The following is a 15,107-nucleotide window of genomic DNA, read 5'->3' on the forward strand; positions in this document are numbered from 1 at the left end:
AAGCAGTGGTATCAACGCAGAGTACTCCTTGGAATGTTTTATTCTAATTTAGAACATTTTTTTAATATGGTATCAACGCAGAGTACTAGAACAATTTTAAATAGTTATTCTTAAAAAAATAATACCCAATTTAAAAATAATTCAGCATTCCATTTCAATCTTATAGGACGTTACGAATAGATATTTGTATAAGTGATTTATTGCAGTTAATCAGCAATGTAACGAAATAGATGTAGATGATATATTTATCTTAAGAATTCGAAAGTATATTCTTATCACTTACCACTATATTCATTATGTATAAGACATGAAGAAAAGAATGTAATCTTTACTTCAATTCGAATTATAAAACTTTTGTATTATAACTTATTATATTATACATATCATTATTAGGCATTCATCTTTATCAATACAATGCATTCAATCATGATTAATAGTATTAAAAGTCAGTATTTATTATCTTTTATTATGATATATATACATACATGTTAAATGCAAAAGTTTCGTACAAATAGTACGAAATGTGCCAACTCACTTAAGTCTATTATTTAATAATATTAGTCTTTTATTCCATATACTATTATACATACAAAGTAAGTTCTCATTTATATGCACTATAAAAAAACTAAGACTTTTACATGAATCTGTAGCCAAAAGATCAAAAATTGTTTGATAATGGTTTACAAATGATTGTATGTATTTACTGAAACACTTTTAACGTAGTACTTATATAAGGTAGTTGATTACACAAAATAGCATTTATAAATAATGTGCAATAGTTTTTCTATATATCGACTTAATATTAATGCATATTAATCACTTAAATTATTTAGTACTATTTAAACTAAGCATATAAGTACAGTTTATGTAAGATTGCTTTTTTTGCTTTTATAATCATGATAACAGCAATCAGGTTAGTCTTCAAGGCCTTTTAATGATTTAATTAATATTGTTTTATCATCATGATCTCGACGAAAAATGCTATGTATTGTATTGAAAATAATTGTATTTATAAGCCATTTTGACGTATAGTATTATACAATTATCTTACTTTGTAACCAACATTTTATGCATAATTTAATAATTTTTATACTATATTATATATTCATTTTTTAAATAAATAGATTTGTTGCAGCCGTTTCCTCCATTTTATGCGACGCATTTAATAGATATTAGCAAGTACTAATAAATATTTAAATCGCGATATACAAATTATATATAATTTATATTTATATTGTACAACATGCTAAAGTCATAAATTGACATTCAAAATTCCCGCCACGTGCCTATAATGGAAAATGGCGCATCTAATAAATTCGTCGCAAACTTCAGTGGAGTGATTTTTCAGAGGTTATGCGCATGTGCGGATTGTCACTATCGTTCGTCAGAGGCAGCAGCATCGGTCGCGAGGCAGGAGAGTCCAGTGTGCAAACGACGAGAACGGAATCAGATGGTGGCGAAGATCGCGGATTGATAGGTCGCGGGGTGTATGCGAGAGAGAGAGAGAGAGAGAGAAAGAGAAAGAAAGAAAGAACACAGGCGTTTACGCGACGGTGGTATTGGCATAGGCTCTCTCTCTGGTAGGAGGACGGGGACATTTCTTTTCTGTGTGTACGCGCACGCGAACGGCAGAGAGATAACGAGGAGGAAAAAAGGCGACAAAGAGAGAGACAAAGAGTGAAACACGGCAGTCGACGAAACGCGGACTCGTCATCGACGACGGTGACGAAATGATCCTCTAGCTCCGTGCTTTCTGGCCTGGTCCACGCACAAGGGAAGGCCGAGACAACGACGACAACAACGACGACGACGACGACGACGGGAAGGAGGTGGAGCAGGAGGCAAGTCGTCCTCGTCTGGTAGTAATCGAGTTTTTATTTCTTTGAGATAAGGGAGAAAGATTACATACATGACATACGCATATACATATATATATACATGCACGCGACATGCGACGCTAATACGAAGGAAGGAAGGAAAGATTTTGAACCGAGTTTCATGTCGCGGTGGATCATTCCACGTCGCGTTTATCTGCGTCGAATCGTAAACGCGTTTCTCGCCCTTCTCGGTTAGGGATTCTCACTCCAGAATCCGGTCGATCGACTGGTCGATCGTCGTGCTTGCGAGCGCTGTCTTTGTTTTTTTTTGTTCCTTCCCTCCGTCCGTTCGTCCATGTTGTGTATGTGTATACGTCAGTGTGTGCGTGTGTCTGTGTGTCTCTCTTTCTCTCTGCCTCGAGCGCTCCCCTCTTTCTTACGACTCTGACTCTCTCTTTCTCTCTCTCTCTCTCAGTCGCTCTCAGTGTGCTGAATATAACGCTTCGTTTACATTATCGTCGGGGGACAGAAGTGCGCGTTGCCACAGTGTCGAAGTACGGTCGCACAGTGTGAACTCTTGTCGCAAAAAGAGAAAAGAAAAAGGATATCTGTGCGAGACGTTCGCGTCCAGGAAGGCCCTCCCGGGGCACGTCGGATCGTCTGTCGGGCTCAGCTGATCCACGCGCAGCGAGAAGAAGGAGGAGGAGGAGAAGAAGAAGGAGGAGGAGGTGGTGGTGGTGGACGCTAACCAGCAGCGCTGCGGGGCGAGGAAGGTCCCCTGCTGAACTCAGCACCGCGACGATCGACGAGCACCGATAAATATGTCGTCCCCCAGCGCCGGCAAGCGACGTATGGACACGGACGTTATCAAACTGTATCCTTGGAGAGCAGCTTTAAAAAAGCTCCCCTTCTCTCTACGTCTGATAAGTACCCCTGTCATCCTTTCGTTTTTGCGTAGTAGTGGCGCACACGTGTGTGAGCGGGTCGCGATCTCTCGTCCTCCTCGCACGCGTGCGCCTGTTTCTTTCTGTGTATATGTGTATGCATAGAGTGCTGGAAAAGTTGGATAAGAAAGTTACCTTGGATTCGTTGATTATTGTTGTTTGAGACTGGTTCTTCCTTCTGGAAAATTCGATAAAGCGCCATTTTCCAGGCTCTTTATTGTCGGTTCTAAGATGTTACGTTCAAATTCGCAACTATAGATGTCAATAAATAAAGATTGAAAATATGTATGTAAAATATAATTTGTATACATATAAACTTCATATTTATATTTTTGTGGATAACAAACTTATTTTTCTCAGTCATTCTTTTCATGATTTAAACATGTACATATATCTTAATAAATTTATAGGCAAAGAGTAATTTTGAATAATGATTTATGTAAAGATTAAAACGTTTCGCTGAGTTTACACAAAGAGATATATTACTTTCTTTTTCATCATTTCCGATTCTCGATACAATCTTGTATGTATATTCAGCTTTTCTAGCACGTATCTGTACATACATGCGATTGTGTGAATATATGTGTACGTGATGAATTTCGCTGGCTCGCTTATCCAGCATATATCTGAGCTGATAATCTTGATAGCGCGAGGAAACTGACGAAAGATGCTAAAAGAAAAAGATGCTCATTTTACGCTATACGAGATGATCACTGTTACATCAGTGTAACATCAAATATTCTTATATTTAAATGTCAATCGAATAATGCATATTTTGCTGCATTTAAGACTCGTATACTGAGAGAATTTTCTCTTAGAATTTACCTTGAAAATCATGGTGGGACAATATGGTATGGAAAGAATTTTATGAGAATTTCTCTGATTAATATTTATTACAATAAAAATAATATCTATTATACAATAAAATATAAAATATATTTGATTAATTTTACTATGCACTTTAATAAAATTAATCAAACATGTTATACATATTATTGTAATAGATATTATTATTTTTATAATAATAAATATTAATCAGAGAAATTCTCATAAAATTCTTTCCATACCATATTGTCCCACGATTTCCATGATTTTCAGAGTAAATTCTAAGAGAAAATTCTCTCTGTGTATTGGAATAGTTGACATTACGTTGACGTAATAATGATGTTGCATATAGTGTGCATCTAGCTTTATTCGCGGGAACATTTAATCCGTCATTGCGCCGTCGCGCTTCGACGTTTGGACACAGCTGTTTTTAACCAGCTGACTTCTAGGCGCTTGCGCGTGTGCGTACATAGGCAGGCGTGAGCGAGCGCGAGCGCGTGTTTATCTTGTTCGCTCGCGTGTTAACGGTGCGACCACGTTCGTTTGGCCTCGTCGCTACTCCTTTTGTTTTCCCTCCCTCTCTGTCTTTCTTTCTCTCTCGAGCTCTCTTTTTCTAACTCGAGCTTTCTCCCTCTTACACTCGAAGACACTGATTTTACACCTATATCTCGTTATTTACGCTTGTAAAATCATCTCGTAGTATGTCATAAATTTTCGAGGACGCATGTCGGTTTTAGCGGTTGGTTTTGTTGAGATAAATATTTTTTTTCTTTGACTCTTGTGAAACTATTAGGAGGACTTATTTAACGCTGAATATTATGATGCAATCAAAGAACCAAAGTTCAGTTATAAGTTTTGGAGAAACAGAGAGAGTGAGAGTGCAGAAAATATAAATAATCTTTGTTTTTCTTTCGTCTATTTTTTCTATTTCTCTCTCTTTTTTGTTTTTAATTTTTTATCTCCCTTTCTACAAATAGAGCGTTGCTTTAGGAGAGATTCGGTGTTTTCGTTTCAACTTTCTTTGAATTCCGTGATGTCGGGACGGAATCTAGGAGACTGAGACAAAGAGAGAGAGAAAGAGACAGAGAGAGAGAGAGAGAGAAAGAGAACAGCGTTAATTGAGACGTCACACTAATCTGGCGAATTTGAAGTGCGAGCGAAGTGACAGAACGTCTTAGCATACGCGTGTAAAAATAAAACGGCGACGATGGTCTCTAACGTGTATAGTGCGATCTCTTGTCGCACTGACGCACGTACGGAACGGGTCGATATACACAATATTTCGCGACGAGAGTTTGTCATGCAATGCGGCCCGAAAACGTGACGGGCCATTTTTTACGACTATCGAAGGTCAGTTATATCATCGTTTATATCTTATTAATTCCGGTCAGCGAGCGATGAATTATGGCAACGAGAACGATCGGAATTTTGTTCGGGGATATATTTTTTCCTCTCCATTTGGAGTAAAACTATACACAGAGAATTTTCTCTTAGAATTTACCCTGAAAATCATGGCAATCGTGGAACAATATGGTATGGAAAGAATTTTATGAGGATTTCTTTGATTAATATTTATCACAACAAAAATAATAATATCTATCACAATAAAAATATAAAACATGTGTGATTAATTTGACTAAACTGCATAGTAAAATTAATCAAACATATTTAATATTTTATTGTAATAGATATTATTATTTTTATTGTCATAAATATTAATCAAAGAAATTCTCATAAAATTCTTTCCATACCATATTGTCCCACGATTTCCATGATTTTCAGGGTAAATTCTAAGAGAAAATTCTCTGTGTGTAGCTTTAGAATAATCGTTCAACGCGCCACTTTTGTTCAGATAAAAGGTTCAGATTTTTTTCTATATGAATTTTAGAAAGATAACTTTTTTCGAACAATAAATCGAAGAAGAATTTGAAATAGATAACTTTGAAATAGATAACTGTTTGGACGATGCGTTCCTTTCTCTCACGAGAAGTGCTGATTCGCTTGAGAGATAATATATAGATAGGGAGAAGAAAGAAAGTTTTATTAACGCCAACTCCGTCTCGGCCTGTAATCGACATTTATTGTTTAATTTCGTAATCTCGCAATATGCCTTTGCTACTTCGCTTCGTCTATAAAGCGAAAAAGAGAGCGTGCTCCAATTCTCGATACTTTGTTGTGTCGTTACACCTCGATTCTTTTTCTTTCCTTTTTTTTTCTACGCGTTACCCGATTTTTTTTTTTAGATAGCACGAGCAATAGCGCATCGGTAATATAATTCTTTTATTTATCGCGATAAATGCAAATGCGCGGTTTGGAAGATCAGGAATTATTATAGAGCCACGAGGAAGAGGTTCATAGAGAGAAAGAGAAAGAGGGATACAGGGATGCAATAGGAGTCGATATACTTCTCGAGAAATCACATATATACATCGTGCGTTTAATTATCATACCGGAGAGAATTATTTCGAGCAAGCGAGCGAGACTGACAGCGCGACACGTTTACACGGTATTATTATATACATTACCGAAATAAACACACAGATATACACGATGATATAAAAGGAACAGGAAAAAGAAGACACACATAACGCATAAAAGGCCTAAAAGTAACAATTAAAATCGAAGCAAACAGCGTTAGAATCGAAAAAGAGCGGATATCTCTGTTTAATTTTGAAGGAGATCTTTATTTTTAATTATAAATTTTAATGTTAGATTGACACATCATTTTTGATCTATAAATATACATTGAGAGAATTTTCTCTTAGAATTTACCCTGAAAATCATGGTAATCGTGGGACAATAAGACAATATGGTATGGAAAGAAATTTTATGAGAATTTCTCTGATAACTAAACTGCATAATAAAAGTAATCAAACATATTTTATATTTTATTGTAATAGATATTATTATTTTTATTGTGATAAACATTAATCAGAGAAATTCTCATAAAATTCTTTCCATACCATATTGTCCCACGATTACCATGATTTTCAGGATAAATTCTAAGAGAAAATTCTCTGTGTGTATGGATCGATTTTTTTACACGATTGAAAATAGAATTTTCGGCTCGCGAAGGCGCGTCTTATTCTAATTGCGAAATATTATGAAAATTAAACGTAAACATTGTGTGGATATTTGTCGTTTTTCTTGGAGGTTTCCCGCGAAGTCTTCGCGAAATGCGTAGCTCTCTCGTGTCTCTATCGAATCGCGAATCCAGATTATTCTCGTATTCGCGAGCGTGCGCGTAGAATGAGCATACGAGATATGCATATACCTCTAATCGATATATACATACATGCACGTCATCTCCTCTCATTACATTTAATTTTATCATAACATTGTCCCGTATTTGCTGTTATTCAAAACAAGTGGAATATCTCGCGAAGCTTTATAATCCAATTTACTGGCACCTCGACATTGCGCTCTCGGTAAAGCTCGTTAGCCCTTTTCGCTGTAACGGCGTATTAAATTCGCTTTCTCGGCAGAGGTTACGGCTAAACGAGATACAGAAATATGAGAAATAGCTGCGTTTTATGATACTATTACGATACACATTTGCGCGCTTTTGTCATTTCCCTCTCACGGCTCTAAAGCTCTGGCGCGGAAAATGATAATGTTATGCGAATTGTCGGCAAAAGACTTTGATCAATCGTTTCTTCGCGATTTTGAATAATGATTTATCTTAAAATTATCACGGGTTTCTCTCACTCTTCAATTAATATAACTGAGAATATACAGAGAGTAGGATCACTAGAAACTTTTATCTAAATTAACTTGTCATTTGCAGCCTGATTTAATTATTTAATTATTTTTTTATTTAAGGAATGCGTTGAAATTTAAAAATCACATTTTGCTCCGTTTTTGAGTCTGTTTTCTTGTTATTACACTGAGAGAATTTTCTCTTAGAATTTACCCTGAAAATCATGGTAATCGTGGGACAATATGGTATGGAAAGAATTTTATGAGAACTTCTCTGATTAATATTTATCACAATAAAAATAATAATATCTATCACAATAAAATATAAAACATGATTGATTAATTTTACTAAACTGCATAATAAAATTAATCAAACATATTTTATATTTTATCGTATGATAGATATTATTATTTTTATTGTGATAAAAATATTAATCAGAGAAATTCTCATAAAATTCTTTCCATACCATATTGTCCCACGATTACCATGATTTTCAGGGTAAATTCTAAGAGAAAATTCTCTCTGTGTATTATTTTGATATTATCGTACATGTTTTAAATTTATAAATTTTATTTCTTCTTTCTTAATAGGTATTTTTCTTTTGTATAGCGCATGAAAAATTGTGTATAGGAATATATATCAGAGAGAGTATATGACTGCTTCATATTGAGTGATTATATTGTCGCGATTGAGAAACATCGCGTTAGTCGAAGAACATTTGCTTTATCTCAAAGAGGGCAGCGTACCGAAATCTACTTAGTTACTGATAAATATGGTTTGTTTATCGTGGTAATATAGGAATGGTGGACTAATCAGACGTGCATGATACATGTTGACATATATATATATATATATATATATATATATATATACCATATATATATATTGAAAATAACATTTAAATTTTATATATATAAACATATTTTTGCGGTATCATCGTGATGATTTGTTTACGATTTCGCAATATTTTTTGGAATTATATAGCGCGGAATCGGCGCGCGTTTAATATCTCTAAACCAAGACGAACGGATATAAATTGCTAGCGACGTACAAGCTGACCTTAAATCGCGCGATATCTCTTATTTCGCGAAGTGCGCACAGCACGATACAGCTTCGTTCAAATGAATCGTTTGTTTTTGAAAAGCGAACGCAAGTTTCCGGTCGAAATGCATCGCAGGGTGATGCGTTTTGTTTCAAAATTTGCGGCCAAAAATTTTCGCGCTTCATTAAATAATTTACTAATAAATGAAGTTATTTTTTTTTTTAGTAAATTAAAGACGCGTATTGACTTTAAATGAAGATGAATATCTTCTTCGTACACACAAGGGGATGCCAGGTTCTTCTTTCCTCGTCCCGCACACGATATCGATTACCCTACGTTGAAGCATGTATTAATGTTGGGAGCGCCTCGACGAGCGAAACAAATTGGATGCGTCCGCGTTCGCGTTTGTTCCGCTAGTGCGTTTTAGAGTTTCTGGAAAGTCTTTCGTTTGCACGGCAAACGATGTATTAGTCATAGCAGTGACCAGTTAGTTTATTTTAAGCCCTGCTCTCTGTGTGTTCGCTATTCCGCGCTTTGCTCGTCTCTCTTCATGGACTTTTATTATTTTATTTTTGCATTGTACACGATTAATCGTGATTTCGCGAGAGAGATTATCGTAACGTTGAATCATCATCATTATTTTTTTTTATTCTCTCTCAGCGATATCCTAGTCTACTAGTCGTTTCGCGATGGAAGCACGCGGTGATAGCTTTGATTAAGACGAATTTAATTTAATTTTATTATTCGAAATGAAAACTACTTACATAAATTTGAAATTGCATTAGTCACACAGATGTATTTAAAAATCGGCTCGTAATAGCTTCGCGTGCGCGCGCGTTTCTATCACTGTCATATTTTCCTTTTCCGAGTTTCTTCGGTGGTTCACTTTAAAAGGACAAACACGCTCGAAAGCATCGTCCCGATATTTTTTTTTTTTTTTTCGCTATTTCTCCCGTGGCGAGAGAGCATCGGCGCGTAAAAGTTGCGGCCCACTTTGCTCGGCACCTCGGTGAATTCGCCTACGTCGTGCTTTATACACATGCTTTATATATTCAGCTGAATTACAAAGTTTCGCGTACAAACCTCCTTTCCTCCTGACTACGCGTGTGCACTCTTTGTCTTCCTTCCTCGTTGCTTCGTTCACCAGCTGATCGACCTTACCGCGTTTCCCCCACCGTCAACGTCGTCGTTGTCTTGCTTCTGCGTTTTCTCCTTTTCCCTTCTCTCGTCCCATACATGCGGACGACGTCGCTTAATACAGGCCGCAAAAGCAAAGACGGGGACCTTGCGTTTTGCTGCGTAATCGCGTGGGAAGTTCCGATCGTTTCATCCGGTATCCAGGGTGTTTTAAAGTCTGACCGAGAGATATTTTAGAAACAGAAAGAAAGAGAGAGGGTTAAAAAATTTAAAGTTTGGAAAAAATTATGAGAATATTCTCTTCTCTCTATTAGAATTTGATAAAGTTTGAATAAACTTCTTTGAAAATTATGAAAACTTTCTTCTCTGTATATTAAAATTCGATAAAGTAAAGTTCTAGTTAGCAAATTAACTGAAAAATTAAATTCTGGTACTTGTTCTTTCTCTCTTTTTGATTCTTGAAATATTTAATTGAATATATATCAAAAAATATCATGTGTTGAAAGTTGACAATTATCACTTTTTTTTCGCCAATACTTAGCCGAGAAAAAAAATACAATAATTCTGGTACGGTATAATATTGTATATCGGAAGGCGATACTTGGATTGTTAATGATCGTCCAAGGTCTCTTGAGATGACGGAAACGAGCGCACGCCTTAAACGGAGCGACTTACGACGTTTATATTCCTAACGGGTCTTCGAAGTCGAATCCTTTTGCGCGCATCGCGGATTGTTTCTAATTAGAGTAATTAGACGCGTCCCTCGTAATGTCGATGATGTACGCGTTTCGTGGGAATAAGTCGCGATGGAAACGTCATCCCCGAGACGATGATTGTGCGCAACAGAAAATTGTGCACACGATCCGTTTCTTTGGTGTTTCGACGCGGATATAATTATGAAGACGCGAATCTTTATATTATAGAGATAAATTTCTCGCTTTCTCCCATTCCTCGCGCTCGTCGCGAGTATAATTTAAGCCGCTTATATAGGATTATCGCTCGTTACGCAATACTTATTTGTCGCTTGAGAGTATACGCCGCGAGTTAATGTCATATACTTTCTTTGAGGCTTTGTAGCTATCCTCATCCGAGTATTTTCAATACTTAGCGTACGGATAATTGGTCTTTCTATATATAGTGCAGATCGTCGAGATATAACGATAATAACTCCGTTTTATAGAAGATGCAGCTTTAATGCGAGCGCAGCAGAGTGCTCCGATATATTTAAAATTTATAATAATCAGTATAAAATCCAGAGAAGATATTTTATACTCGACAGCATCTTCGTTGATGACTTATACGCTTTGCTCATTTCTTATTACGAGTCTTCTTTTACTTAATAGTCTTTTTTTTTAATCCATCTCTATCTGTATGTTCGAGCATCCTAGTCGTACCCGTGATAATTACACGTCGTAAATCGATATATTCGTCGTAAGCGAAGTGGAATCGTCCGTAATCCATTAAATGTAACATCGCGAAACGATCCACGGTATTGTTCCTCAGATTCGCCCGATTCCATCGTTTGAAATCACTGGCAGCGGGGTCGTCCGGGTTACACTCGATCGCGATAAATCACATCGATATATACGAATCCCGGCGGGATCGCCGTTACAACGCGGATATAGATTTTGCGGACTAATGTAATTTGGGACGCGTACGCGCTATTTGTGTCAGAGAAGTCTCCTTGTGTATTCACAATGCCGAAATCAAATTAATCAATTATTCCGTAATTAACGAAATACTCGATAGAGAGAAAGAGAAAGAGAGAGAGAGACAGATTGTTAATGGCTTAACTAATAATTTGCCATCGCGTTTGCTTAAATATACGAATGGAATAGGATAGATAGGCTATCACACACACGCACATTGCGGTTTCACCGCGAGTTTCGGTGCGTATCGACGGGTTTCCGCGTGTTAATTAACGATGAACGCGCCATAAAAATGTACAGGTCGCCTTGCCTGTGACTTCCTTGTGGACAATAAATCCATCGCCGTCATCCAGTCGAAGGTCTTTCCACACGTGCGATTATCTAAACGGAATGCATCGCGTCGTCTTTCTCTGCGGGAAGCATACAGAACATACGTAAACAATGAGAATATCGGGGATATTTTACAAAGAATCTTTCTCTTTATCATTTTTAATTAGAATAATTTTATGCTTAAAATAATAAGCTATATTTCTTTTTGCTGAATATATCGAAAAATATTGTCTTTCGTTGAGAGAAAAATATATGTATACACTGAGAGAATTTTCTCTTAGAATTTACCCTGAAAATCATGGTAATCGTGGGACAATATGGTATAGAAAGAATTTTATGAGAATTTCTCTGATTAATATCTCTGATTAATATTACAATAAAAATAATAATATCTATCACAATAAGATATAAAATATGTTTGATTAATTTTATTATGCAGTTTAGCAAAATTAATCAAACATGTTTTATATTTTATTGTGATAGATATTATTATTTTTATTGTGATAAATATTAATCAGAGAAATTGTCTTTCCATACCATATTGTCCCACGATTACCATGATTTTCAGGGTAAATTCTAAGAGAAAATTCTCTCTGTGTATCATCCGAGGGATAAAAGAGAATGATTCGCAACGATTTTCCTTCCGTTCGTTGATAATTTTACCGCAAGTTCCGGACGCTTTTTTTTTAAACCGCACTGAAGAATTAGAAATCGAATATCCAATCGCGTTAACGTTTGTAGTTTCTGCGGATTCGATTGTGAAGTCGCCAACTCTCTTCCTTCGCTAGTTTCTCTCTTAGGGCAAGGTAAAATGATGCGCGTTAGAAAATGAAGTCTCTTATTACGCATTTCGCGATTTCTGCTCCAACTCGACAATCGACTTGCGAACATTTCATCTATCGTAATACCTTCTACCTATGTAGCCGTGTTTCAGATCCAAACATAATTTATATCAACTTACGTTAGAAAGTAGGAGGTTTACTCCGTCTATGTCATTAACTTTCATCGCGGTTAATTATTTCTATATTTTTCTCTCCTGGAATTTCTTTCTATGTTGCTTTAATATTCAGTTGCGCTTTATTTCATTTTATTTTATATTTTTCTATATTTATAACTGTGTTTATATTTTATTTACTTTTAATCATAGATTCTTTCTCTCCGGCTCCTCTCTTCTTAAAATTTTCTGGCATATAAATCAAGCCTCGACTTTTTTCTTATGTTAATATACGACCATGATATTAAGGAAGTCCGATAGATGACAAGGAATTACGAAAACCGTTCGATAAAACGGCATTAGAGTAATGTATACAAGATAGGGAGATAGTAGAGGGGTTATATGTAGATGTTGAAAGAAAGGCGGACGCGTCCTCCGGCTCGCTCAACGTTGTAAACAGCAACATTATTGCGCGGGCAAGAGAGAGAGAATGTAACGGTCCCCCGGGATTGAGCAATCGTTTCCGTCCGTCGTCCCTATTCGTTTATGGTGTATCTTGCGTATTACGGCTCTCCCGTCGATGGGAATGTGAAATCCTTGAAGCGTTATGGCCATTAGAGAGAGACTTCCGTCCGGACAATTTCGATGGGCGTGCCATTCAATTGGATTAAACGTTACGCTCATTTTGTACAACGTAGGATTCTGTGTTACCGTATCGTGCTGTAACGCATTTCGTTCGTTCGCCGATGCGTGAATTTGTTTTCAGCAAGTTGTGCTTGGCGAAAATTATCGCTCTCACTCCCGGCGTTTGTGCAAAACATCGAGAGAACCGTATAGTAGTAAATTCGCTCCGAAATAATTTTCTCCTTTAATTCCGCGCGTCTCGTATATTTTATTCAAATATATGTATTATATATACACACATCTCGTTTCTCGTATAATACGCCGCATTAAAAAGTAAAGATTCGAAATTAAAATGTAAAACCCGAATACCGAATTATATAAAGATTTCCGAGATAAATATTATTTGTTTATCTCTCTCGATATTTTTCATATATGATGAGTCGAGACTTTTGTATATTTTTTTTCCCGGTCGGTTTTTCCAATTTCCAGCCTTGTCGATGTTCAATGTTGGAAATACGGAGGCTATTTGTTCTCTAATAACGCTGGATACGCGTCTGTCAAACGCACATGCCGCAGTTTCTCGTAACAGGATGCTTGCTGCGGTGCTAATTCAGCCGTGTGTATTAGAGCACATGAATAGAGATGATCGTTTGATGAGACGCACACACATATCCCAACACACACGTACGCGAGATGATATCTCCATTATTCTACGATAATAGGTGTAATGCGCTGGGGAAAGGCCGACTGTGATTGCGGATTCTGTGCCAGAAAAAGCAACTACGACTTTCAGTATGCACTTTCCGGTGCCCCTCTTTCTCTCTCTCTCTCCCTCTCTCGTTGCGGTAATGATAACTTACGTATATATGGAAAAAAGCGATTGTTCGATGATTCGCGATGAGAGATTGGCTGATGGAATCGGAATCACGCGCGGTGATTTCCGATTCCGCGCGATTTACTTTTCCACCCTCGTCACGAAATTTGTGTAATCTCTCACGTGTCTCGTTATCGGGATAAATATCACAAGCGGTATTTTCCGTTTGAAGTATAGAGACTGCAATTTTTATCGTGTCGTTAACTCAGGCCCCTTCCCAGCAAAAAAAAAACACTTCTGCTTCTCTATTTAATTTCATTCGTGACTTTTAATGCGATTGAAACGATGTACAGCCATGAAAATAAATATATTATAAAATTTATAAAAGAGAGAGAAAATTTAAAATGTAAAAAATTCTTTATAAAATTATATAAAAAAATTTCCAAACTTTATAAAATTATTATACTTTTATGTATAAAAAGTTACTATTTTTAATTATTCTATATTTGAATTACTCGATATTGCAATAGAGGAGAGCGAAACTTGTAGCTTCAATTGCAGGGGCACCCCGTATGAAATTGCGGAGGGATAGTTATTCTAATCGATGCCGCGTGACGGGGCGTGTTATCGCGTGTCGCAAGAAGAGAGAAACGATTAAGCCGCGCGCGTGTAAACGGGGCGAGACCCACGTGCGATTCACAATCACGGTTTATTTCCTCGCGGAGCATCCGTTCATTGTTCGCGATGCTGCGCGAGGGGGTTTCGCGAGCCCGTGTGTGTTTATCCCGCCATTCGCCGCAGATCTGAGAACGGCTTTACAGAATCGGGCGCGTTCACGGAACGTGATCTCGCGAATAACAAAGTTCTCGAACCTGCCCCTGCAGGTGAGAGCAGAGAGCCGTTCGAATGCAGCCTGCAAACCGTTCTCCGCGAAAAACATTGAGGAAAGGTGGTTACCGTAAGTCGGATAACGCGTTACGCGTCACGCACGTTTGATTTTTCTTTTTTTTCCATAGTATTTTCACAAACGACTCGGGTCAAGAATTGCAAGTGTGATATTTTACCTCGTAAAAAGCGCTATTTTATATTATACGTCTAAATATCGACAAAATTCGACGATTTCAGAGAGGACACTGAGAGAATTTTCTCTTAGATTTTCCCCTGAAAATCATGGTAATCACGGGACAATATGGTATATGAAAAGAATTTTATGAGAATTTCTCTTATTAATATTTATCACAATAAAAATAATAATATCTATAATATCATAATAAAATATAAAACATTTGAT

At 36.8% G+C, this 15,107-nt stretch overlaps 1 protein-coding gene across 4 annotated transcripts in view; it reads left to right on the top strand.

Annotated features, from left to right (window-relative positions):
• Positions 1–1,383: 1,383 nt before the first annotated feature.
• Ubce2h (ubiquitin conjugating enzyme E2H) overlaps positions 1,384–15,107 on the top strand; it is a 32,749-nt gene continuing 19,025 nt past the window's right edge. Inside the window, exons 1-2 of one of the 4 annotated variants that reach the window (XM_083041107.1) lie at positions 1,384–1,859; positions 2,293–2,691. In XM_083041107.1, the coding sequence (XP_082897233.1) occupies positions 2,639–2,691 (53 nt within the window). In that variant the 5' untranslated portion in view covers positions 1,384–1,859; positions 2,293–2,638. The remainder of the gene's footprint in view (positions 1,860–2,292; positions 2,692–15,107) is intronic. The other 3 variants (XM_083041109.1, XM_083041108.1, XM_083041110.1) reach the window with 3 other exon arrangements.

Source organism: Prenolepis imparis, unplaced genomic scaffold (assembly GCF_030444845.1).
Source record: "Prenolepis imparis isolate NDT839.2.m4 unplaced genomic scaffold, iyPreImpa1.0 SCAF_6, whole genome shotgun sequence".
In the NCBI taxonomy this organism is placed as follows: Eukaryota; Metazoa; Arthropoda; class Insecta; order Hymenoptera; family Formicidae; genus Prenolepis; species Prenolepis imparis.